We start from the raw sequence: 27,253 nt of genomic DNA, 5'->3' as shown, positions 1-27,253 counted from the left end.
GGGAGAGCCGCCCTCACCTTGGGAATGGGGGGAAAAGAAAAACAAATATATATATATATATATATATTCAGTTTAGTCGCTCAGTCGTGTCCGACTCTTTGTGACCCCATGGACTGCAGCACACCAGGCCTCCCTGTCCATCACCAACTCCCAGAGTTTACTCAAACTCATGACCATTGATCAGTGATGCCATCCAATCATCTCATCCTCTGTTGTCCCCTTCTCCTCCTGCCTTCAATCTTTCCCAGCATCAGGGTCTTTTCAAATGAGTCAGCTCTTTGCATCAGGTGGCCAAAGTATTGGGAATGGCGGGGGGGAAATATATATATATGTATATATATATATATAAAAAATGGGTTGTGGGATGCTGGGAAAATTTGAGAGCAGAGGAGAAGCGGGCAAGAGGATGAGATGGTTGAATGGCATCACCAACTCAATGGACATGAGTTCGGGCAAACTCTGGGAGTTAGTGAAGGATAGGGAAGCCTGGTGTGCTGCAGTCCATGGGGTCGCAAAGAGTCAGACAAATTAGCAGCTGAACAATACACACACACATACACACGCGCGCGCGCACTTTTTTTTCCAATTAAAAACATACTTTGGGACTTCCCTGGTGGTCCAGTGGCTAAGACTGCAGGCTCCCAAGGCGGGGGCAGGGGTTCAATCCTTGGTTGGGGAACTAGATCCCGCATGCTGCACAGCGCAGCCTAAAACAAACAAAACCTTAAATAAATGTTTATTAAAAAGTACTTCATTGAATGTAACTTGTTGCTTTTCCCAAAGGAAGATATGAAATAAAATTTAAAAATAAAGAAATATGCATAGATATAAAACAAACCAAAAAAAGGCCTCTTCTCTGCAAGTTTGTGACAGGTTGTCCACTACGGCCACCATCCCTGACACCCACACGTCAGAGAGGCAGGCTGATTTTTGTCCCATCTGCATGCAGTATTTTAGGCTCACAAGTAAGCAGCACTGTATTTTAAGTCAGTGGCTGGCAGAGAGCAGAGGCCCTTGTCCTCATTTGCTCTATCATCTTAGGTAAGTCATCTTGCTTCCATTTTTGCATCCGTAGCACGGGGAGGAGTTTGTTCCCCAGGGCCCCAGGATCCCATGGGGACAACAGAAGGGGCTTCGATAAGAAAGAGACTGGAAAGGGTTAACAGCATAAAGTCATTTTGCTTTCCTTTCACCAGAGTTTGAAGCAGTGAGGGCTCCGTGGTACACAGAGCCCTCCGTGCACGCATATTCCCACATCTGTCTTAGCTAGGAGTTGTTTACAAAGGACAGAAATCCGCTCAAGCTGGCATCAGTGGTTTGGGGCAGGCTCTCAGTTGTTAATCACATGAGCATCCAGATTCAGGAAATAGGGTTCAGCTGGGATGCGGCGGGACCAGAATGGGATTTCAGAAACAGGTCCCTGTCACCCTCAGGGGCTGTGCACTTTCGTTTCTGTCTCGGTTCTCGACTCCCTGGTGTCTGTCTCCCACTCTTTCCCATTTCTGTTCCTTTGTGGGGATGAGGGGCTGTAATACTGCGTTGCTTCCTTGCTTGTCCTTGGTCCACCAGGGCTAGTCCTGTCTCCATTTTACACAAGTTCGGGTCCCCACTCCACCACCGCCTAGTCAGTCAGTTTAGTTCAGTTCAGTCGCTCAGTCGTGTCCAACTCTTTGCGACCCCTTGGACTGCTACACACCAGGCTTCCCTGTCCATCACCAACTCCCAGAGCTTACTCATACTCATGTCCATTGAGTCAGTGATGCCATCCAACCATCTCATCCTCTATCGTCCCCTTCTCCTCCCGCCTTCAATCATTCCCAGCATTAGGGTCTTTTCCAATCAATCAGTTCTTCACATCAGGTGGCCAAAGTATTGGCGTTTCAGCTTCAGCATCAGTCCTCCCAATGAACACCCAGGACTGATTTCCTTTAGGATGGACTGGTTGGATCTCCTTGCTGTCCAAGGGACTCTCAAGAGTCTTCTCCAACACCACAGTTCAAAAGCATCAATTCTTTGGTGCTCAGCTTTCTTTATAGTCCAACTCTCACATCCATACATGACTACTGGAAAAACCATAGCTTTGATTAGACGGACTTCACGTTTTTCACATCCTTGCCACACTTAGAAAGTGATCGCTGTGTGTCTTCTGGGATAAAGGGACAAAGCAGTTTGTCACCAGAGGCCAGGGACTCAGGCAGTGTGGGGTGGGGATCCGGCTGCCCCTAGGACTGACTGAGAGGATCAACATGGCATCTCCTCTAACCTCTTTGCAGATCTCTGGTCAGGGAGCTCTGCCCTTACTGAATCCAACTTTGTGTTCACTTTCTAAATTCCCAGGAGCAAGTGGGGATGGTCTCAGGTCAAGTGTCCACACCTGCTGCAGTCACCTGTGGCCTGAGGCTGGCACCAGAGACCAGACATGTCCCCGGGGTCCCTGCTGTGGGAACGGTAGCGGGGGTGAGCAGGACAAGGACTAGCATCCAGGTGGAATGTCTACATGGTGAGCAGGTCCAGGAACTCACCAGACTCCTTTTCTCCCTTGATGGCAGGGACATTTGTCCTCAATCTCTATATCACCACAGCATCTGGCATAAATACTTGGTAAGTTTTATTTAATTTAATTAATTGATTTTCTCTTTTGGCCGCATCATGCGGCATGTGGAATTTTAGTTCCATGACCAGAGATTGAACCACCGCCCCCTGTAATGGAAGCACAGAGTCTTAACCACTGGACCACCAGGGAAGTCCTTGGTAGGTTTTAGGCGCTTGAGAAATGTCTGTTGCGGAATGAGCGCCCAGGTCTGTGCGGGGTAGAGGCCTGACGTCCTGCCGAGCGTGACCTTGACCCATCTGGGAACTCAGCTGCCTCCCGCCCCCTGCGTCACATCCTCAGACTCTGCTTCACCCCCGTTTCTCCAGGACACCTCACAACCAACCGGGGCCTTCCTGCTGTTTTCAGTCTTTCTTGTTACCATCTGAAGTCCCAAACCGAGAGCCGTTAAGCAGCGAGGCAGGCCGCCTGTGTTTTTTTTCTCAGAATGAGGCATTTGGAACCAATTGTGTGGTGGCCCCTTGGAGTTAGCTGTTTAGAAGTTAAACAACACACACTAACGCTGCATTGTAAAAATGTCTTTCCGGCCAGTGTCTTGGACTTTTGTGTTTCTGTGGAAACGCCCATCTAAATTTCCTGCTTGATTTTTTTTTCTTTAATGGTCAGACATTAACTTGGCAAATACAGCTAATTTTTAAAATGCTGCTGATGTTAAAGCAAACAGCGACCATACCTTTCAGAGATAAGACATCAGCATTCAGTCATTGGAAATAAATTGGTGGTGGTTGACATCCTGCTGAGAACGTAGAGACCCTTGGCTTAATTAATAATTTCATCTCAGATCCTTCACTCACCCTGTTTTATGACAGCTTTATTTAGCAGAGAGAGCGATGTGAACGGATGTTTCTTTGTAAGAATAGAGGGATGTAATACTTTGTTCTGTATTGACTCCCATATTTATTTCTGTATCGGGTCTGTAGCTCTTTCTTATTCTACATGAATCACTTGGATGCATAAATTCAAGGACATATGTTTGCAGCTCTCACACATCTGTCTTGAATTTCATCTTTTCCACCCTGTCTTCTACTTTCCAAACAATTTACCTCCCTCCTTCTCTCTCCCTGCTGTTATTTATTTCATTGTGCCGTGGAACCCTTTCATTTCAAGAGCTGATGGAGGGGAACAATGCAGGCCACACACTCCACTTCTATATAAAGGCATCTTGCAGCATGGTGAGCAAGCTTTGTGTCTGGTATGAGTCTTTTTGCTCAGGACACAGCTGGTCCGGAGCACACGGCAGCGTGGCTGACCCTGGCTTCAGAGCTCTGGAGGAGCCTGGCTCACTGGGTTCCCAGTGAGGTAATGTTGTTCCCATCATGGACCAATCCAGCCCAATTGATGGCGGGCCTTCAGGTGCCTGACTCCAGGCAGAATGGGCCCTTATGCCTATCCTCTTTGATCTTTTTTTCCTGACTGGGAATTTCTCACATCATTGTAAATGTTTCTTTTCCTCCCCGTGTCATTTGGCTCCGTGGGGACTTCCTGAAGCAGGAAAGTGGTAACAAGGGGTTTAACCGGGCACTCAGAAAGTTCTGCCAAGAAACAGAGCTCTCTGTGCAGCCAGGGCAAAAAAAGAAAAACACCAAAGAATACCAAACAAAAAACCCTGATGAAATAACAATCAAATAGGAAATTGAAAGGAGTAATGTGCTGAGTGTTAATAGCTCCACGGTGAAGCAGGTACGGATGTTGCTGAAATGATAAACATCTCTGAAATTCTCACAAGCCATACTTCCGGCCCCTGTTTCATTGGGAGAGAGGACATGGAAACCTCGCTCACCCCGCTGACTTATAATTTACAGCACTCGGGTTCATAGGTGTTACACAATCACATTCCTGATCTCCTGGAAGCCGAGGAAAGTTCTGAGCCTATCTGCCTGCTTTCTTTTTTGGATAGTAACTTATTTAGTAGCTGTTTAGGAACCATGATGAATATGTGAGAACAAAACACCAGCTTGCTTATTTTTCATGCTGCATCTATAGAGTCAAAGGTGAGAAGCTGGTAAACGTACTTCCTTGACCTGAACATCGCCATCATTTTCGTTGTCATCATCATTGTTGTGGTCATCAGGATGTATTGAGTACCTGCCAGGTGTAAGGCACTGACATGCAAAAGCAGCGTAAGATTTAGTGCCCTGGAGGGAGTCGTCAGATGAAAGAGCTACAATATGGTCTTTGGTTTTGAGCCCTGAAAGAATGAACACAGTAGGATTCTAGAAGGGTGGGGATCGCTTTTGCTATTGACTTGCGTGATCACCTCACAGCTTTCAGTCCTCTTGTTCCCATGATCTGTGACATCTCCCTCTCTCTCTTTCACTGGATCTTTTCACTGTGGTACCTGGCCCTGCGGGTTCAGTTGTGGACAGTTGATCTGTGGCGGATATGTCTGTCATGCAAGTGCTGAGTTTGAGAGTCAGTAGAGCATCAGAACCTGGAGCTCCAAGGTCATGGCTTGTCAGCCAACCCAGAACCAAGGAGGCTAGGGGAGCTCTGGTGTCCTCCCGCCAGAACCTGCACTAACACCGTCTCCTGAGGGAAGGCCTATTTTAGATGAAGACAGTTTGCTAGTATGGATTTTAATCTTATTTGTTTATTTGACCAGCCCACATGTGTGGCTTTCGGAATCTTTGTTCCCCGACCAGATCAAACCCATGCCTCCTGCAGTGGAAGAGCGGAGTTGTAACCATTGGGCCTCCAGGGAATTGCCTGTGTTTTTATTTAAGACATTTTAAAATTAAAACCTTGCTGGCATTTTTGTTTTGTTTTGTTTTTGGCAAGAATCCTTTTATCAGCTATAGCCAGTTCCTAAATTTGATGGCCTTACATTTTGCATTGAATCATGGTTGTGGGGGGATGAATTGATGGCATCTACCATTTTTGGCTAAGGAGTGGGGAAAGTGGGAGATACCACTGCTTTGACATGCAGCTTCTGCCAACAGAATCCCCAAACCCACAAGGAATAGCCCTTCTCCTTCCCCAAAGTCCTTATTCCTACGGTTCCTCTCTTTCCTTTTTGTTTTGTTTTTAACCGTTTTTTTTTCCCCAGAATTTATTTCTCTTTGGTATGAACTCAAACATTCTGGGTTGAACCTATGAGGTGACACATTTCTCAAAGGAGGTGGCAGACCCCAAGAGCCCAGTGTTCCAGCAAAAACACACTGCTCAGAGCGAATGTGGGCAGACTTTCCTAAGAATGTCAACAGAGGGGGGCTCCACCATGATACAAACAACAAAAACCCTGTCCCCGCTCAGAAGCAATGGCCTCGGGACGCGGTCTCTTCCATTCCAAACCAGTTCTGGCTCCTTGTCCTCTCTTCTCTGAAAACTCCCGGGCCCCCTTCTTTAGTTCTGCTTCCTTGTCGGCATCTGTCATTCTTAGCCACCCCCTTGCTGTTCCAAACCACTCTGGCCCAGTAGAGGCTTTCATACCAGATGGGGCTTGAGGAAATCCCTCCATCAGCTTGTGAAACTGCAGCACGGGGAAGCGGAGCAGCCTCTTCGTCTGTGGTGTCGGCCAGAAAGAACTTGGCAGCCATATGTCCCTTTGTGCTCCCAGCAACTGCTCATCTCCTGGCCTGTTGAGTCATTACAGCCGGAAGTTGTGTGGCAGAGTCAATGAACCTCTTTAATTGGTGTTGCAAGTGGAACCAGGTTCCAAGTGTTTGGGGACCAGGACTCTCCAAGCCCGAGGTGAGTGAGAGGAATCAGGAAATATTTTGCAGTTTAGCACTTTTGAAAGAGTAAGAAGAAAACATGTGCATCTTCTGTCTTTATATTTGTGGGCATCATTTTTCCCAGCTTTTACCTTTTTAAAAAAAATTTAAAAAATAATTTATTTTTAATGTTTCGGCTGTACCTCATAGGTGAGGAACCTTAGTTCCCTGACCAGGGATTGAACCCTCCACCACCTCCCCACCTACCCCCACCTCCAGCCCCCAGCTTTGGAGGCACAGTCTTAACCACTGGACCACCAGGGAAGTCCCTGTCATCATTGCTTGTCTCGTTCATTTGTTGCTGGTGGTGGTGATTGAAGCCAGTCCGAAGGTGCAGTTTTCTGAAAGGAGATTTAGTAGCAGACTTGTCTGGTGAGTGACTCCCAGGAGGAAAGGAGATAGAGGCCCTGGCCACTGTGTCTTAGAGCACTTCTTAACTGCTAGTTGTAGACAGGACGCAACCTCTTTCATGACCACCCACTGTGGCTTCGTCACCAGAGTCACAAAGCTGCAGCCCACTGCTGGAGCTGGCAGCCAGGCCCCAGGTCTCCAAAACACATGAAATACCACTTTTTAAATGTTTATCTTCTTTCTTTTTTAATTTTTTTTTTTTTTTTTTTAGCCACACCACACAGGCCTGTGGGATACTAATTCCCTACGAGGGATTGAACCCACCCCCACCCCCCAGTGAAATTGTAGAGTTCTAACCATTGAACTGCCAGGGAAGTCCCCATTAAATGTCTTATCTTCTCATGCCCACTAGCGTGGCCACCATCAGCCCCTTTTGTCCCGGGTGGTCATGGTTAGACTTAGTGGCCATTTCTTAGTTGTTCTGCCACTCTCCAGTTAGGAGAAGGAAGGATCCACGGGCTGGATGCTGGTCTGGAAAGTGTCTGTGTTTGTGTGAAGAAGGGGAGCTTTTGCCCCTCCCAGAGCCACTGCCGGAGAAGCAGAGCCTCCTCTGCTCCCCCTTCCTTCATCAGAGTCCATCTGCTTACCTTCTGTCAGGAGGTCTCTTATAAACCATTCTGTATTTATTTGTGTGGATTATTCTGGGCCCCATCCCTGGCAGGGACTGGTGGCCCTATGGTGTCCTGATTGTTATTGTCAAACACTGCTTTTTCTTTTTTTTAAGGAATTTTTAAAAATATAGTTGGGTTTCAGCTGTACAGTAAAGTGATTCAGTTATAGATAGACACAGATATTCTTTTTCATATTCTTTACCCTTATAGGTTGTTACAAAATATTGAATATAGTTCTCTGTGCTATATAGTAGGTCCTTGTTAGTTATCCATTTTATGTATAGTAGTGGAATGCTTGGAGAAGGCACTGGTGACCCACTCTAGTACTCTTGCCTGGAAAATCCCATGGACAGAGGAGCCTGGTAGGCTGCAGTCCATGGGGTCGCTAAGAGTCAGACACGACTAAGCAACTTCACTTTCACTTTTCACTTTCACGCATTGGAGAAGGAAATGGCAACCTACTCCAGTGTTCTTGCCTGGAGAATCCCAGGGACGGCGGAGCCTGGTGGGCTGCCATCTATGGGGTCACACAGAGTCGGACACGACTGAGGCGACTTAGCAGCAGCAGCAGTGGAATGCTGCTTATTAAGTGCTCTTGGAGTTTGATTATGTGCAGGGTTTGTTGCTGTAAATGGACTTTCATCAGAAAGATTTCATCAGATTCCATACCAACAGAATCTGGAAGGACACACATTAGAAGCGTTCTCATTTGAGTGTTTATGGCATGCCAGGGATGGTTCTAAGCATGTCATGTGTATTACTTATCCTCATGGTAACTTGAGGAAGTAGGTATAACAACACCATCTTGCCACTGAAGAGAGTGAGGCTTGAGAGGCTGTGTGATTTGCCCAAGTGGCAGAGCCAGCATTCAGACCCAGGCCACTTGCCTGCAGAGCCTGTGCTCCCAGCCGCTACATGTGTTTCCCTCCTGTGCTGTTGCAGTGAGGATCAGGGGGCCCTGGAACACAGAGGTCAGCTTGAAGGAAGGATGAAGGGGCAGGGGTGGTTCTGTGTTGGCCCTAAAAGAAGCACAGTGTGCACCCCGCATCCTGGGACCAGCAGGTCTTTGACAGCACTTCGGAGTGACAAGTTAAGACGGAAGCAGAGCTTGCTGTCACCTCATGAGGTGTATGTGGTGGACGGCTGGCTCTGACGAGGACAGACGTTTCTTAGATAAAGAGATAAAAGGAAGGAGTAGCATATCAGATCCGCCACCTCATACTAGCAGCAGTGTGATTTCTGTTGTAAAAAGAGTATCTTGCAGAGCAAAGTGAGGCTGTTCCCACAGCACCAGGCTGGGAGTAGGCAGCGCTCACTCTGTGGGGTGGGCTTCCCAGGTGGTGCGGTGGTAAAGGATCCACCTGCCAATGCAGGAGACGTGAGTTCGATCCCTGGTTCGGGAAGATCCTCTGGAGAAGGACATGGCAACCCACTCCAGAATCCTTGCCTGGGAGATCCCATGGACAGAGGAACCTGATGGACTACAGTCCATGGGGTCGCAAGAGAGTCGGACACGACTTAATGACTAAACAATGAAGACAGCTCTATAGGGCTGTCTCCTGGCCTGGGTCCTCTGTCTGCGGGTGTCCTAAAATGACACAAGGCATAAGAAGTTATTTCTCCCATCCTTCCTCTGTCGGAATGAGAAACAACAGCTGACGTGGGTGCTACATGGGGTTAGTGGGGTCAGCACATTTTTCCACTTGGTGTCAAGGAAAAATGGCAGTGTCCTCTTTAGACCTCATCATCATTTATGACATTTATTGAACACTCGCTGTATATCAGGCAGTGTTCTAAGTCTTATATGTGTATTAATCATTAATTCATTCTAACAACAGCAATATGGAGCAGGTTATTTTTATCCTCACTTTACTCAAGATTTAGAGGCTCAGAGAGGTGAAGAAACTTGTCCCAGGTCACCCAGCAGGCATGCAGCAGAGTTGGGATTTGAACCCAAGCATTCTGGCTCCAGAACCATGTTCTTAACCATTTTACCTACACCATACTGTGCTCTGATAGACAGAAGTACTGAAAAAAGATTTGAGTGACCCACAGGGACCAAACTCAGCCCAGAGCTGTTGGTTCGTGGGGCTGCCCCTGCTTGGAATCACAGTGGTTTCATGGAGGATGTTTGAAACAGTTAAGCGTGTTTGATTGAACACACAGAGCTGTTCCTGGCACGTTCCTTAAACTAGGATGGAGCCAGGCTTCCTTCTGGCCCCTTTTGCTCACTTCTCCTGGCAGTTGCTGTGTGTTAATGCCTGTACAGAAGTAGCTGTAAAATAGCTTTAACGTTGACCGTTTTTACCATTTTCTACTTCTAAACAGGAATGTTCCTAAAGGCAGGCCTGGTGTCTCACCCGCTTCGTGTCCTGTGCAGCGCTTTGATTAGTGTTGAGTGTTATTCACACTTGATGAGTCTCTGCTAGATTGGACAGCCCACCTAGGTAAATCAGCTGGAAAACTTACCATTCTGAGATCTGGGGAAACGAAGAGTAGATTTCTAACATCTCTTCTACCCAGTTCTTCTAGCCTTCCTCTTTCACTACAGCCTAGAGTAGCAGAGACAGACCCAGGAGGGTGCGCGGTATATTTCACACCTAGCCCTTTGCACGAAGCGGCGTGGATGTGTTATTTTGTAAACCTCTTGCTCTATGACCCTTAGGGCACAGGGGCCTCCTTCTGAACACAGCTGTAGTGAAGGGGAAATTGATTGATAATCTAGTTTCAGAGATGCGTCCGCTGGGAGGACTTTGATTTCTCAATAGCCTGGTGCAGGTTCCAGTCAGCCCAGCCCAGCCCTCCCGCACCTCTTCCTTGATCTCGCCAGTCCTTTCTCTGTGTTGGCTCCAGGCAGAAGGAGAGCTGGAGACGGGAGGGGATCAGAGTCACGGTTAGATAAAGGGAGACCAGCTCTAATTCCACCAGCACTGGCTTTGAGTGATGTGTTCTGCAGTTTAAAGAGAATAAGGAACGCCTCTCCAAGTCTCCCAAAAGCACAAGGAAGAAGCCCTTTAAATGGCTCAACTTGACTGTGTCACTGGGCAACCAGTCTGGCTGGCCTGTCCACAGAGTTTCCTCTCTCCCTTTCTTCCTTCCATTCAATCATTTCTCCATTTGCTCACCATCGTTTACTGAACCAGGTAACGTGTGCCAAGCACTGTACTTGGCCAGCTGCTGTACCTGGCTGGGGGACTGCAGTCTTAGGCCAAATCACACACTGGCACTCCTGCCTCAGAAGCAAGGCTTGGTCTTAACTCCGGGGATATGAGGACAGGGTCCCAGTAGAGCGTTTAGAATGGCCCTGGAATAACAATAACAACAGCAACAATAGAAGCTAACGCCTATTAGTACCTAATCGGGGTCATGCCCTATTCCTTTTTGTCTTGGCTCTGCCATGTGGCATGCAGGATCTTAGTTTCCCGACCAGGGATCACACCTGAGCCCCTTGGCATGAAAGCTTGGAGTCTTAGCCACCAGACCGCCAGGGAAGTCCCTGGCCCTATTCTAAACACTTTACACATCTACTCTTCACAACAGCCCAGTGAAATGTAGATGCTGTCATCTCCATTTTGCAAGTGAGAAAACTAAGAAAGGTGCCTGAGGTCACCAACTAGCAAGTGGCAGGAGCAGAGTTGGACCTGGGCTCCCGAGCCTGTGCTGAGCAACCTCCAGTGTCCACGCCATCTTGACACTGGGCAGTAGGACCTGGGGTGGGGGGTTCCCTCTGACTCTGCATGTATAATGGGCTGTGGTCGTGTTTGGTGAGAAGGGGTGGGGACACTTTTGAGGCTCTGTTTTCACAGACTACTTACAAAGAGGATGGTGTTGACTGTGGCCAACCTTCGGTGGAAGGGCCGGGGTGAGGTCTGCCTAAGAAGGTTCCGGCTGACCTTGCCAAGGGGCCGGCTGATGAATCCGCCATCTGTGTTAGCTTTGGCTTGATCCCACAGTTTCGCAGCAGCTGTTGAGAAATAAAAACTTAGTCCCCCAGTCAAGTGCAAGACCCAAGCCTCCAAATGAGAGGCGGATTCCATGTTACCCTCAGGAGCTGGGGCTTCTCAGAAATGGCCGGGTGGCATTTCCCTGTGGCAAGCGCGAGTGCTGACTAATCCCGCCAGGGTTTCTGATCAGCTCGGCTTCAGAGTCTGCATTTTTACAGTTTACCAGTTCCCAATCCCATCCCTTTTGATTTTTGCTTCGTAGTTTCGTGGGTCACTGTAACAGCGTTTCTGGACAACATTCCTGGGACAATAGTTCCAACCACAGCCCTGGATCGCTAACCAGAACCAGCCGCCAGGCTAAGGAATGGGAACTGTTAAGTAACCTGATAGCCTGGTTTGTCATCCTTTTTTTGCTTTGGGCCAAGTCGAGCTAATCTTGTCTCCTGTTTCTTTTTGTCTGTTTCATCTTTGCTGCCTTGCTTCTGGATTCTAGGCTCTGGGCATTTGCTGGGAACCCATTCTCTCGGGGTTGCCTGGCCTCTGGGTAGCTGTGGAAGGAGATGGGATGTGGCATGGAAATGAACTCTGGGTGGACACTGTGCCAGGACAGTCACTGGAGAGAGAGCAGGCTTTGGATGGAAGTCACGGGGTCTCTCCTGCCTGCCGTAGTGCCGGTCACTGTGGCCCTTCTGATGAGCCTGCTCAGTAGCTCTTCGTCTTTTCTCCTCTGACCACCTGGAAGGAGTTCTTGCCCTGAGTCCACCTCCCTGGTCCAGGCGCCGGGACGGGAACCTCCTGACTCAGCTTGTCTCCCTCCTACGCTCCTTGGTAGCAGACTGTATGGTATTTCACACTTTCAAGCAGAATCAGACGCGGGGTCAGAGTTCTCTTAAGAGAGAAAAGCAAAATCCAGAGCGTCAGCTTAAAAAATAAATATCCAGATGCCCCTTAAAATCTGGAAATCCAAAATGGGAAGCGGATGAAAGAAAAAGGGGAGGAGGGAAGACATCAGACCACATAAAACTGGCCCCCAAATATGTATGTGTTTGTAGAAAGTGCTTATGGCAAAAAGACCACTGGCTACAGAAGGAAATCCCCCGCTTTCTGAGGAGTTTTATATGCAGCCTACCCTACAGTTGATTGATTTAACTTTAAAATTGAGTTGACAGGAAAATGTTTTTTGAAAAGGATGCTGACAAGACAAGGGGGAAATAAGCATAAATTTGATTCAGATATTAATGATGTGTCCCATGTGTGTAATGCTTTAGTTTTCAGAGCGTCTCCACACACGTTACCTCGTTTAAGCTCCGTATTCATCCTGTGATGTGTGTATGACCATGCTCGGCCAGCAGGTATGACCTGCCCTAGGTGTAGTACTGTGTCACCTACTGACATCTATTGAGATGTCCCAGCAGGATGGAAACCCAGCCCCTCTGAAGCCTGTTGACTTATTCCACCACCGTTTTTTTCCTCCCAAGGAGAACTTGGAGATAACGTAGAAGCACTTATGCTCCTGACTGTATTTAAATGCTCTAACATCATACCAAGGAGGACTTTGAACTCATTTCTTGGGGATCCTTAAAAAAAAAGTGACATTAGCACTCTGTCCTATGTGGTTCTGCTCTTCACCACCCTGAAGGCAAAGGGATGAATCAGAGACCACCGATGGTACTCAGCTCTGAATTAGCTGGGGAAGATGGCAGCCTCATGTAGTGTGGTTTTAACATCCTGCCTTTCACCATTTCATCATCTTAGAGTTTAGGCAAATGCTGATTCTTATTAGAGGAAATATTCACGACAAGAGTAAAGATGAGGCAATATCATAGTTCTCCCAGTTGAATCAAGGTTGAGCCATGTACTAAAGTGAACTGTTAAAAGAAGGTGATCTTTTTCCGGAGTCCATAGAGCTCTTAGAATCAGACAGGTTTAATCACAGGCTTCAAGAAATTCACAAACTCTATGAAATTACAGACTTTTTCATATATGGGTATTTTCCTCTGGAGAAAGAATCTGTATGTAACTTTTATCATCAACAGTGACTGTGACCCCAAAATGGTTATGAAACCAGAGTCTTAAGAGGGCTTTTTGGAAACCTGGAGTGGACTTGAGATGTCACCCACACTTGAAAAGGTATAGAGATGAGTCTTGGTGATTATTTCTTTAGCGCATTTCCAGTTGGCATAAAAGAATCATCAAAGCAGACCTGTGGGACTTTTCTAACACAAGGTTCTCTTTCTGATTCAGGTATCAAAATGAACATGGCTGGAATGATCATTCCTATGCCTCCTGCAGTTTCAGAGCAGAGTAACCAGGATACTACAACCTGAGACAGATCATCCCAAGCAAATATGATATGACAGTAACTTGTGCTTTGTCGCTCCGTTGTGTCCGACTCTTTGCAAACCCGTGGACTGTAGCCTGCCAGGCACCTCTGTCCATGGGATTTTTTCCAGGCAAGAACACTGGAGTGGGTTGCCGTTTCCTCCTCCAGGGGATCTTCCCGACTCAGGGATTGAACCCACGTCTCCTGCAGCTCTTGAATTGCAGACAGATTCTTTACTGCAGAGTCATCAGGGAAGCCTGATATTACTGTACCTCCCATCTTTAAAATACCCTCCCTTTGACCTCATCAGCTGTTTTTCTAGCTATAACCCCATTTCTTTTCTCCCTTTACAGCAAAACTCTTAAAGAGAATTGCCTGTAGTCACTGCCTCAGCCCCTTATCTGCCATTTTCTCCTCTTTTTATAACCTTTCTTTCTGTTGTTCTCCTCTTGATGTTTCACATGTTGGCAGGAGTACTCGGACTTGTCTGGGTCCCAGGCCCACTGTAGGCGTGTGTGTTGGATAGAGGTGGAGGTGCTGTCTCTCTTCATTCCAGTCTGTCTGTCAGCTTCACCCCTGCGCTGACTACCCTCCCCCCGCCCCCATCAAGATCACGTGTGACCACCGGTCTGTTCTCTATTCTCATCGTGCTCAACATCTCAGCAGCATTTGACCCAGTGACCTACACTCTCCTCTCTCAAACACTTTCCGCACCTGCCTATTGGGACACCAGAGTCCCCTTTTTTCCCTATGTCTCTCATCACTCCTCAGCCTGCCGTGGGTGTCCCTGGCTCTCCCCTAAGGGTCCCTTTTCCTCCGATGCCATGCCTTCTCCTCAGAATGACCTCACCCGGGGCCCATGGCCCCTAATAGCATCTAGGCACCGAGGATCCCTGATTGGTATCTCATACCCTGCACCCCCTAGTCTGGATTTCTTTTTATTTCTTCATTTTTTTAAACAGTAACTTTTCTTACTTATTTGTTTGGCTGTGTCAGGTCTTAGTTGAGGCACGCAGCATCTTCCTTGCATCACGTGGGATCTTCTGCTGTGTCGCATAGACTCTAGTTGTGGCACACGGGCTCCAGAGTGGGGGCTCTGTAGTTGCATTGTGTGGGTTTAGTTGCCCTGTGGCATGTGGGAGCTTAGTTCCCTGACCAGGGCTCAAACCTGTGTTCCTTGAGTTGCAAGGTGGGTTCCTAACTACTGTACCACCAGGGAAGTCCCTACTCTAGATTTATAAACCATGTGCCTACTTGAAATCTCCACTTGCATGTCTAATAGACACCTCAAAGATAGAACAGCTTGATTTTTCTATCTTGATTTTTCCCCTCTCAAACTTCTTGCTCTGCCACTGTTCCTCCTCATGGTTAGTGGAACTCCTTGACACATTTTTGCTGAAGCCTCCAAGCCACAGTACAGTACCCCCTTGACCTTTTTCTTTCCCTCACACCTTCCTTACATCCATTTGTCAACCTCTGCTATTGACTGTCTTCAAAATGCACCGCCATGTCGTCACTTTCTGTGCTGCTACAGCCCAGGTCCCTGTCACTGCTCTGCGCTCCTGCCTGGGCCCTCGGCAGTGGTCTCCCCAGTTGGTCTTCCCCTGACGTCTGTCTGTTCACAGCGGCCACAGTGACCTTTTAAAAGATAAACCAGCCTGCACCACTCGCCTTAACCCTCAGCAGCTTCCTATTACAGTTGGCCCTGAGTATCCTGGATTGGTTCCAGGATCCTCACAGATACTAAAATCCGTGGATGCTCCAGTCTCCTATACAAAATAGTGTGGTAGTTGCATATGACCTACATATACCACATCCTCAGGTATACTTTACATCATCTCTAGATTGCTTATAATACCTAATACAGTGTACATATAACACACATAGTTATACATATGATGTAAGACTATATCAACAGTTGGCTGTGCTTGGCAAATTCAAGCTTTGATTTTTGAAACTTTCTTGATTTTTTTTTTTTTTCTGAACATTTTTGATCTATACTTGGTTGAATCTGCATATAAGGAACCTGTAGATATGGAGCGCTGACTGTATGCTTAGAATAAAATTCCATTATTTTTACCAATCTACAGGACCTGAAACATCCAGTCTGTGAGTGCCCTTCTGGCCTCACTGTGGCCCCTGACTGTCTGGCTGCATCCACTCTTGCCTTCCCCATTCAGCCTTCCCCCATTTGCACATGACTTTTTCATGCTATTACTGAGGTCTGTGCTCAAATGCCAGTTCTTCAAAGATTCCTTCCAGAGCACTCACTAAAACGTGTACTGCTCCACCCAGCGTTACCTATAAGTGCTTGAAATTATATTCATATAATATATCTATTCATATTATGTTGTAGCTGCATCGGGTCTTAGTTGCAGCACACAGGACCTTCGTTGCAACATGTGGGCTCTCTAGTTGTAACGTGCAGGCTTAGTTGCTCTGTGGCATGTGAGATTTTACTTTCCCGGACCAAGGGGTCAGACTTGTGGCCCCTGCATTGCCAGATGGATTCTAAACCACTAGACCACTGGACCACAAGTCAGGGATATGTCCCTGCTTTGTTTATTCTTGTATCCCTTGTGCTTAGACCAGGGCTGGCACATAGTAGGTGCTCAGATAATATCTGTTGAATGAATTTCAGCACTCTTGTAAAAAAACACGTATCGGGAAAAGCAGTGTATTTATAACTGTGAGATATATGTATATCTCCTAAACATCAGTAAGTATAATAAAGATGAGCAAAAAAAATGAGGCATTGTTTTTTTTTCCTATCCAATTGAAAAAAAAAAACCAATGCTAGTGATAACAGTTGGTGAGAGTACCAGGAAATGGGTGCTCTGATTTACCATTGGTGGAAATATAAAATCGTCTAAGCTTTCATAAATGATGAGTCATTGGTGATTTTTATCTCAATTTATCTGTCTGTGTTTCCCATCTTCTTACATAGTTACTTTTCTCCCCCAATAATTCCTTTTTAAATCAGAAAAATCTGATTATTTTAATCCCCACCCCTCTCCTCTTTCTCTCTCTCTTTTTTTTTATTAATCTGACTGGATCCTGGTACCAGCAAATTTATAAACCTGAAACCAACGGTAGAAAGGTCTTGTTTTGTCGTTGAGCCTCTCAGAATGTTTCTTCTGAATCCTGTATCAGGATTCTCAAGATGGTGCAAAATCAGTCACTGAAAATTGTGTGTGCAGAGTCACTCTTGATCGGAAATCCTGGCTGGTTTGGGGTGCCCATTGGAAATGTGGGGCTGGGAAAAACATGCAGCCTTAATGGGGGCCCACCCAGTTAAAGGTGGGGTCCTACAACACTTCCTGCCAAGACCCAGGTCTCTACAGGCAGGGGAACCCTCCCATTTCTTGTCCGATAGATACTCTGCCTGACTCCCTGGCTGCTTGGGACTGAGTTGAAAACAATGATCACAGCCACACACGCCTTTCCGTCTGCTGTGTGTGGCTGATGCCCATTTCCCTTGACACCTCCACGCCCTGTTCTGCAAGCACCCACACAGCCAGCCCTCCTGTCTGGGCCCCAGATCCCCAGAGGGAGGCTTGCAGGTGACTCACCGGTGGGCCATCCTGCGGTCTCCCCTTGTTTCTTTCTTCTCTGGAGGTGCACTGTTACGTTTGATGTTTCGTTTCATTATGTCATTTTCTGGACTTGGCAGTCCAGTTTCAGAGTACCTGGCTGCTCATCTGAGCAGCGTCCACCCAGACGTCTGGGGGCTTACCAAAGAGCCAGCACACGCTGGGCTGCTAGCCCTGGGCTGTCGCCTTCATGCTTTCTCAGCCTCGGTCCTCTTCGACCTTGGCCCTCTGACAGTTGGCACCGGTGACCGCAGGAACCTGCCAAGGACCAGGGGTTGTTTTGAGTGGCACGGGGAACTGAGGGTTGGGGCTGGCTGAGGTGTTCGCAGGCCGAGTGGCACACGCTTAGAGCAACTACCGATAGTCCCTCTGCAGGGACCTGGTGAAGTGGGGAGAGGGGCTGATTTCAGTATTGGTCACCTATTGGATACCCTTGTCCCTTCTCCCTTGGGGCCAAGGGGACGCAGCCCAGCACCTGCCTGCTGATCAGGTGGAGAGTCGCCAATAAAAAGCCCTGCTTCCTGCCTCAACCACCTGGTGGATATCTGATTGTGTGTGAAAAATGCCTGATCCATCTTCATTATGCTTCTTAGAGACAGTGCCTGTCGGGGAGGTAGGAGCGAAAAGACCACCAGGACAAGTGTGGTCCTCTGTTGGCGTCTGCTGTGACTTGAGCCTGGTTGGGACTCAGACCCAGGGTCCCCTCCACTGTCTCAGACCTCAGGGATAAGTGGGATTGGAGCTTCTCTTGTCCCTTTTGCCCTGCTCTTAGTCAGTAACTCATTTATCTGTACCTTCATGTTTTCCAGCCTGTCTACCCTTCAGGAGGCTCCAAAGAACTCTGCCATTTTGAATTTAACCACCTTCTTTAACTTTTCTTCCCACAGCTTAAACTTTGGAACAAATACCGAATTTCCAACATTCCATCGCTCATATTCTTAGACGCCACTTCCGGGAAGGTCGTGTGCAGGAACGGGCTGCTGGTGATCCGCGATGACCCAGAGGGTAAGACCTTGCCGTGTCCCCCCACCCTGCCCTCCTCCCTGTTGGTAGAGAGCGTAAAAAGGAAATACATGAGTATGGGGTTATTTGGCTAGAGAATATTGTCTTGATGAAATTATAGTATTCTCCAGGTCATGGTTAAGGTTTTTACAGAGATCAGAATGTCCCTCATGGGAGCTTTAATTCATGGGCCAAAGGAGAAGGAATCTGAAAAAGGAAGTTTAGCTTTGAGGACTGAGGAGGACGTTGAGAAGCAGCTTGAGCCCAGCTACTGACTTCTATTGCTGTTTCAGCAGCAGCTCTCACCTCCACAATCAGAGGCAGCCTGTGTGGTTTGGGGTTTGTTTTTTTTTCTCTTGAAAATATTACCGTAGCAGGGGAGGAAGGAGAGGATGATATGAATGGAGAGAGTAGCATGGAAGCATATACACTATCATATGTAAAATAGATAGCCAATGGAAATTTTCTGTATGACTCGGGGAACTCAAACTGAGGCTCTGTAAGAACCTAGAGCTGGGTGGAAAAGGGTGTGAGGTGGGAGGGAGGCTCAAGAGGGAGGGAACATATGTATACATATGGCTAATTCATGTTGATATATGGCAGAAATCAAACCAATCTTGTAAAGTAGTTATCCTTCAATTAAAAATAAATAAATTAAAAATATATATATTACCATAGCAAAGTTGCAGTCTCCGTGTTGCTCTCCTGGCCCTAGTGCCCCTCATTTCTTGAAGTGAAAAAGTAAAAGTAAAGTGTTAGTCACTCAGTTGAGTTCAGCTCTTTGCAACCCCATGGACTGTAGCCCACCAGGCTCCTCGTGGAATTATCCATGCAAGAATACTGGTATCAGTTGTCATTCCCCTCTCCAGGGGATCTTCCTGACCCAGGGATCGAACCCGGGTCTCCTGCATTGCAGACAGATTCTTTACCATCTGAGCCATCAGGGAAGCCTCGTTCCTTGGTGTTGCCCAAATCCTAAGCCTTGGTTTTCCTGACCGGCTGGGTGGATGGCCATTTCTGGGTGACTCGCGTCACCTTGCTCAGAGGCTGTCCAGGGCCTATTTCTTTCCTCTGGGCACTGGAGTCATACAAAGGCTATCAGATCTTCTGTCCCTCACTTACTCATCCAATTACACAGTTCAGCCCTGATCACAAATTTTCCCAGTAAAAATTTCATCTTCTTCAAACAATTGCCCTCAGTAAAAACCAGGGCAGGTACAATAGAACCAAGTCTCTGTCTTTTGAGTGTAAACACACAGGCACGCACGCGCGCCCCACCGCCCGCCCCCCCCCCCCACTCTGAAGCTTGTTAAAAACCCAGCTTCCCCAGCCCCACCCCCAGAGATTTTCTATTCCATGTGTTTCAGGGTGGAATCAAGCCACCTGCTTTTCCAGCCAGGATCTGCTTCTCCCTCCCGCTCCCCACCCACTCCAGGCGATTTTGAGCCAGTGGTCTCTGGACCACCCTGTGAGAAAACGCTGTTCTGTTGAGCGGGGAGCATATTGCGTGCTCTTCCTGCCTGGGGCTTATGTGTCATCAGAATGTCAACCATCTGGGTCGAGTGGTTTTGCACTTTCCTTTCACTAGACTGAAATTCTCCTCTCACTTGGTTCCCTGGGCCCCAACGCAGACCAGCTGAATCAGAATCTCTGGAGGTGGGACCCAGGAGCATCAGATTTTAAAATTCCCTGGCTGATTCTAAAATGTAAAGTTGGGAGCCACTGAGAGTCCAGGGTTGGAATTGAAGAAATTCACAGTTAATGGGCTTCCCTGGTGCATCAGTGGTAAAGAATCTGCCTGCCAATGCAGGAGATGGGGGTTCTATCCCTGGGTCAGAAAGATCCCCTGGAGAAGGAAATGGCAACCCCCTCCAGTACTCTTGCCTGGGAAAATCCTGTGGACAATGGAGCCTGGTGGGCTACAGTCCATGGAGTCGCAAAGAGTCGGACGTGACTCAGTGACTGAGCACGCATGCATACTTGGTTAATAGCCAAGGCAGTGATTCCCCAACTGTCCATCATCACAGTTACTTGGGGAATCGTTTGGCCTTGCTTTGGATGTGCATCTTCACCCCTGCCCCAGGATCCTGAGATAGGGGTGGGATAGGGGGTGGCGGGTAACCTTGGCTTCTGTACTTTTCAAAAGCTCCCGAGGAGATGGGTCCTGTGACCCTCCAGGTTCAGGAACCATGGCTTTGAGGGTAGGTAGGGCTCTGCCGTGAATGAGTCCTGCTTTTATTCTTGCTTTAGCTGCCAGTCCTATGGATATGTTAGCCAATACCATTTGGTGATAAAGTTGTCGCGCTCTGCATCCTGGAAGCCTCTTGGGTTGGAGGCCCCAAGGAAGAGTCTTAACATTCTCGTTGTATGTTGCCTGTTTCAGGTCTGGAATTCCCCTGGGGACCTAAACCCTTCAGGGAAGTCATTGCAGGGCCCTTGCTTAGAAATAATGGGCAGTCCCTGGAGAGCAGCAGCCTGGAGGGGTCTCACGTGGGAGTCTATTTCTCCGCACACTGGGTGAGTGCTGGGTCCCTCTTTCATCCAGACAGAAGGGAGCAGTGATGTCGCCACCGAGACTAGCTGGGGTTGGCTTCTGGAGGTGCGACTGCTCAGGTGTCATTTCCTGGCATTCCTGCTCTCTCCTAGGCCTCGTGCATTGCTGGCATGCTTCCAGTGCTTGCTATTATGAATGATAATAGCAGCAAGAAAAGGACTTCTTTGGACTGGCCTAAAAGGAAGGTCCTTCCCCCTAAAAATACATAAATAAAAAGGGGAGTCCTCCTAACCCATTCTGATGAGGCTCCCCACGTTCCCTTCGGGGATTTGTTTTAACAGTTGCCCACTGGCCCCAGATGCTCACCATCACAAGAGGCACGTTTATTTCTGCCTCTTCCATAAACTGGAAATGCGATCCACATCCCGTGTGGATCTTGCGGAACCGGCCTCTGCTGGCAGGTGACTGGGACTGGGGCAGGAGAAGGCAGGATGGAGGCCACAGGCTCCCACTCATTTCTTGCAGTGTCCACCCTGCCGAAGCCTCACCCGGGTCCTGGTGGAGTCCTACCGGAAGATCAAGGAGGCAGGCCAGAAATTCGAGATCATCTTTGTTAGTGCGGACAGGTAACGTGTGCTGACAGGTTGGCGGACGGGGTGGCGGTGCGTCTCCCCCTTTTCCACAGGTGGATGGATGGCTCTTGGCTTACATGCTCTGTAGCAGAGAACTTGGGGCTAGAGCGTGGGGAAGACCTCTCTGGGATGATTGGCAGAAAGGCAGATGTATTTCATGTTCAATCATGTAATTGTCTAAAGGGGAGCCAAGGAAAACCCATTCTTGCTGTCAGTATTAAGGGACATCCTTATTCTGGCCTGGGGCATTGGAGATTAGGATGCATTTTTTTTCTGGTTGGTTCAGCTTTTTGGATGGTGGTGAGCAGATATGGAAGAAGAAGGATGGAAAGAAAAGAGCCAGAGACTAATGGAATATGACACCTGTCTTAGCTGGCTCTACATTCATTTTTCTTAGCTCTGGCCACATGCTTTTTCTGGGGGCTCCCCACAAAACAAGAAGAGCAGACTTTCTTCCCAGAGTATGTCAGGGCCTTTTAGCCTCAATTTCCTCTGTTTCTTGCCTTCTCGCCAACTTTACTCATCACTGACCTTCCTTCATCTCAGAATTCCAGCCCCAGTTCAGACCAAGCCACCAGACTTCCTATTCACAGAAGAATCGCTGAGATGCCAACACACTGAGGGCCTTGTATGCACTGCTGTATCCCTGATGCCTGTATGATGCTATGCTCAGTTGTATTGGCCTCTGAGCCCACCCCTCTGCTCCCTAGGGCAAGCTTGAAGCTATGTCACAGGGCTTATTAAAGCTTAAAAAAAAACATCAACTTGGGAATTCCCCAGTGGTCCAGTGGTTAGGACTCTGTGCTCTCACTGCCACGGGCCCTGGTTCAATCCCTGGTCGAGGAACTCAGATCCCACAAGCTGCACCACCAAAAAAATAAAAATTTTTTAAAAATAAAAATAAATTAACAACATCAACTTTATTGAAGTATAATTTACATACAGTAAAATACATGCATTCTAGGTATACAGTTCAGTGAATTTTGACTAATGTATGTACCTGTGTCACCAACACAGTGAAGATATAGAACATTCCCATCAATGAAAAGAATCCCTTGTGGGATTCCCCTGTGGTTAAAAATCCTCCTTCTAATGCAACGGGTGTGGGTTCAAACCCTGGTCGGGGAACTAAGGTCCCATATGCAACGGGGTGCAGCCAAATTTTTTTTAATTCTCAAAAAAAAAAAAAAAACTCCTGTGCATTTTCTCAGTTGCCGCCAAATTCCAGCCCCACAGATCTCTGATCTGCTTCTATCACTTAATTAGATTTACCACTCTTAGAGTTTCTGAGACATGGAACCATAGGTGTAGGCTTGATTAAAAGTGTTCTGTGCATATCACAGTTACATGCACAGATTACAAGTATTACAGGGAAGGAGGTGTCTGAACATCTAGGCTCCTAATTAAAGGAAGACCTGTCCATGTTGAGAAAAAAAAGCTGAGCATGAATTGAATGGGTGGGCTGCAGAGGAGCAGTCTGTTGAAACGCCTGGCGTTTCAGCCTGGCGTGCACCTGTTGTGTGGAGCCTTGTGCACTGGGTCGGTCCTTCCACAGCCTGGCGTCCGGGGAGCACAATGATTAGAAGTTGGGGCGTCTGTAGGGCCCTGGACGCAACATGGTGGGAGGCGAGGAGGACCCCGTGGTGGTGCCTTGAGGAGTAACAGAGCTTTGTCTCTGTGCATGCATCTCTGTAGGTCTGAGGACTCATTCAAACAGTACTTCAGTGAGATGCCGTGGCTCGCTGTCCCCTACACCGACGAGGCCCGGCGGTCGCGCCTCAACCGGCTGTATGGAATCCAAGGTAGGCGTTCCCGACTCCGGGGCTCCTTGGAATCCGGCTCATCTGGGTTCACCACCTCTTTGGCTTTCCTTCTGGAGGGAAAAGAACATCTTTATTTCCATGAATGTTCACATTCTTCAGCATCTTAAAAATATGCGGTGGGTTTTGTGGTATGTAGATTATACCTCATTAAAGCCATTTTTTGTTTAAAAAAAAAAAAGTGCCTGTCTGGGTGAGACAGCTACTTCTCACCACCCAGCCTAGTGGGTTCTGACATGCTTGGGCTACAGAGCTCACACACCCAAGTGACCAGGTCAAAACCTGTCAACAGACCTGAGAGTGACCTTTGGTTCCGTCACTCAGGTTCTTTGAGCCTCAGTTTCCTCATCTGCAAAATGCAGATGATAAATTACCACAAAGAGTTGCTGGGAGCATGAATAGAATAAAGCAGGTCCGGTACTTATCACCATTCCTGAAGCCTCAGAGTAAAGGCTGAGGAGGGGTACTGCCTTGTAGGTGAGAGAACAGATTTCCTGAGAGTGTTGAAAACTTGGACTTGAAGTACTGATCATGGTGTTTTCAGAAATAATGATTACTAGTTTGAGACAATCTGCATTTTTATTCTTTGTTATATGAATACCTCTTTCCCAGCCTTCACCCAGCTCACTGGAAAAGACCCTGATGCTGGGAAAGATTGAGGGCAGGAGGAGAAGGGGGTGACAGAGGACGACGGCTGGATGGCATCATTGACCCAATGGACATGAGCTTGAGCAAACTCCAGAAGATGGTATAGGACAGAGAAGCCTGGTGTGCTGCAGTCCCTGGGGTTGCAAAGTCAGACACAGTTGAGCAACTAAACAGCAAGCCTTCACCTAGCTGGGTTTTTCCTTCGTGGCCTGTTAAGAGTTAAATTCATTCTGTTTGTATTAGTGGTACCAGATCCTGTGTCAGCCCTAGACAGTTAACAGCTAATATTTGAGTTCTCAGTATTCCTTGTTTTATAGGGAGTGGGAAAAAAAAGAGACAAACCAAGATCTACCCACAAACTCCACAGCTTGTGGGGGAACTTTTAAGGTTCTTTAACCTTTTTTCTTCACCACTCAGAGTAAGCATATTGCTTTGTTAGGAGCTAGTTTCAAGAAATTGATATTTCATCTAAAACTGGTGATTCCTGGGACTTCTCTGGTGGTCCAGTGGTTAAGACTCCATGTTTGCACTGCAGGGGGCTCAGGTTTATTCCCTGGTTGGGAAACTAAGATCCCATATGCCCTTCGGTGTGGCAAAAAGTAAATAAGTTAAATGATTCTCAATTTCAAATGTGCATAAGAACTCCCTGGGGCTTTTGTGAAGATGCAGATTCGGATTCAGTGGTTCTGGGGTGTGGCAGAGATCCTGCCTTTCTAGCAAGACCCCAGGTGATGCCAGTGCTGCTTGTCCAGGCTCTGCACTTTGGGCATTAAGTCGAGGTCTGTTAATCCTTGAGAATCCTTTGAGAATGTTGGAGCTTTAGGTCTCCTAGTAATTAAAAAGATGAAAGCAGTTTTCCTTCCAAACAGAAGTGTAGTGACGTGACAGGGTTTACTATTCCAGCAGGATGGGTACCAGTTGGTTAATTTAAAGGAGGTGGTGCAGGTGTATTTCCTTCCAGCACTCTGCTTGCAGAGAGACTTAAAACATGTGTGCTTTGGCGGAGAAGCAGTATTTCTTGAGATAAGGGGTGACCCTAGACCAGTGGTACTTAAACAGAGGGTTAAATTGCCACTTGGTGGGGATAAGTAAAACTGCATGTCTCTCAATTCACTTATTCATTCATTCAACAAGTATTTGCTGAAGGCACTCCCCTACTGCTGACTGACCTTGAGCAAGTTACTTTATCTTTTTTTCAGTAAAATTGGGACGTCTCAGTGTTGGGTACAGAGTAGGCACTTAATATTTAACTGACTGACTTAGGGAGAAAGGGGAAAATCTTTTATTTTACAACCTAAAAAAGATGAAGTTTTGGATGTCCGAAAACTTGCTATCAGAAAGGCAACTAACAATATGGCAAAGAATCTATTTTCTTTATAGGAAAAAGAGCCCTTCCCAGATTTGTTCAGTCACTCAGTCATGTCTGACACTTTGCGACTCCATGGACTGCAGGACGCCAGGCTTCCCTGTGCTTTACTATCTCTCGGAGTTTGCTCAAACTTATGTCCGTTGAGTCAACGATGCCATCCAACCATCTCATCCTCTATCGCCCCCTTCTCCTGCTGCCCTCAATCTTTCCTAGCATCAGGGTCTTTTCCAGCAAGTCAACTCTTTGCATCAGGTGGCCAAAGTATTGGAGCTTCAGCTTCAGCGTCAGTCCAAAAAAAGAGAGAGAAACAATTCAATTAAAAATATGTATATATAGGATATGAGGTGGGCAATTCAGCTGATGCTTATTGTCAGAATGGATAAGAAAAATATTCAGGATAATTTTAATTAACGATTTACAGATGAAAACACTGAATTTGTACCTGTTACATTTGCAAAGAACTCTACTCTCCAAAAAAGGATAATCCCCAGTGTAGGGAAGAGAGCAGGCTGCTAGGAGGAATCTAATCAGGACAAAATTTCCAGGAGAGATTGGTGATGCACACCAGAGGCCTTAAAAAATCTACAAAACCTTTGATTTCAAAATCCCACTTGTAGGAATTTATGTTCAGGAAGTTACCCTATAGCACCTAGCAGAAACTGGACTTCTTTGCAGTGGAGGTACATTTTTGTTTTTTCTCTCATCTTCTGTATACTTTGGATTTCCTCACAGACCACAGTTCTTTCCTTGCTTTAGCCCCAAGAAAACTCAGAACTGAATTTGTAACCACGGTTAGCAGTTTGGCAAAGCTGACAATTTCTCTGCATGCCCTAGATCCTAGCTTTGTTTTCTCTTCCTGCCTTGTTCTCTTTTCAGTGGGATGTTTTCATCTGTTTAAAAAATATTTTGTTTATTTATTTGGTTGCACCAGGTCTTAGTTGTGGTGTGCAAACGCTTAGTTGTAGCATGTGGGAACTAGTTCCCTGACCAGGGATCAAACCCAGGCCCCTTGCATTGAGAGCATGGAGTCTTAGCTGCTGGACCATCAGGGAGATCTCAGTTTTCATCTGTTTTTTATTGAATTATATGATTCACTTTTTAAACTGCCTCAAATCCTTTTTGGAAAAAAAGGTGAAGTAGATTTAAATGGATAGGTTTCTATTTCTTGAGTTTCCACTTACCACTACTACTATACACTGAATTTGGTGGGAAATAAAAAACCGGAAGGTTATCCCAGTGCTGCCCTGGAGTGGACAAGATGAGATCCACTTTGGGAAATAACCTCAGTAGGGTGATGTCTTTTGAAGAACTAGAATGTGTTGGTCAGATAGGTGACACTTTGTATGACGACTCAGGAAACCAAACTCACCCCATATAGCAGAGTGCGTCCAGGGCCTCGCTTGGCCACTCTGGTCCATCAGGTGGGCTCTCATCTTCTTTCCAGGCACAGGTCCTCCGTGAAGCCTAAGCTTTTTCTTCTCTGAGGAAGGGAGTTGCCATTTCTTGGATGCAGAGGCCAGTGAGGTGCAGATCCTATTCTTAGTGGTAGATACGAAGGCCCTGAGATCACCGGAAAGTAATAAATTACCCAAGGATGGTCTATATCATGCACAGCCAGTTTGAGGGTGGGGGTCTCTCCTCTCCCTTTGCTCCATGAGATGCTTCTTGGGGCCCTTGGTAGTGGGGGAGACACAGAATAGCAGTCTCCTTAAGGAGAGATCACAAGGCCTGTGAGATTCCACGCTAGTTTTAGATTCACAACTGAGGCTGGAAGGTGCCCTTCCATCACATGTTGGCAGGGCATGAAAAAATTGATTGTTTTCTGTCTGCCTTCCGAGAGCAGAGAAGGGAACTCTCCTTTCGACTCCTCCAGCTGTCAACATACAAATAGAACAGCGGTCAGAGCCCTGGTTGTTAGGTGTGGTCCAGACAGCCAGCACGCGGGTGACCACAAATGAGCAGGAAGAGAAAGGAGCGTTTTCAGAGATGCATTCATTTGGCTCAGCCTCTTAAGGCCTGGCAGTGTGTGGATAAGCACATATGTGGTTCCCAGACTTTAAGGAGCCCTCATCTGAGGATCAG

At 47.2% G+C, this 27,253-nt stretch overlaps 1 protein-coding gene across 5 annotated transcripts in view; it reads left to right on the top strand.

Moving 5' to 3' along the window:
- Window positions 1-27,253, top strand: part of NXN (nucleoredoxin) — a 159,282-nt gene that overhangs the window by 116,007 nt on the left and 16,022 nt on the right. For 3 of the 5 annotated variants that reach the window (XM_043478711.1, XM_043478704.1, XM_043478727.1), the window contains exons 2-5: window positions 18,094-18,211; window positions 20,592-20,725; window positions 21,228-21,328; window positions 23,030-23,136. In XM_043478711.1, coding sequence (XP_043334646.1) covers window positions 18,094-18,211; window positions 20,592-20,725; window positions 21,228-21,328; window positions 23,030-23,136 — 460 coding nt within the window. Of the gene's footprint in view, window positions 1-2,337; window positions 2,602-6,211; window positions 6,302-18,093; window positions 18,212-20,591; window positions 20,726-21,227; window positions 21,329-23,029; window positions 23,137-27,253 lie in introns of those variants that run through there. The other 2 variants (XM_043478733.1, XM_043478717.1) reach the window with 2 other exon arrangements.

This window comes from Cervus canadensis, chromosome 1, assembly GCF_019320065.1.
Source record: "Cervus canadensis isolate Bull #8, Minnesota chromosome 1, ASM1932006v1, whole genome shotgun sequence".
Lineage (NCBI taxonomy): Eukaryota > Metazoa > Chordata > Mammalia > Artiodactyla > Cervidae > Cervus > Cervus canadensis.
The sequence above is the reverse complement of the archived record's forward strand: the minus strand, read 5'-3'. Positions and strand labels throughout refer to the sequence as shown.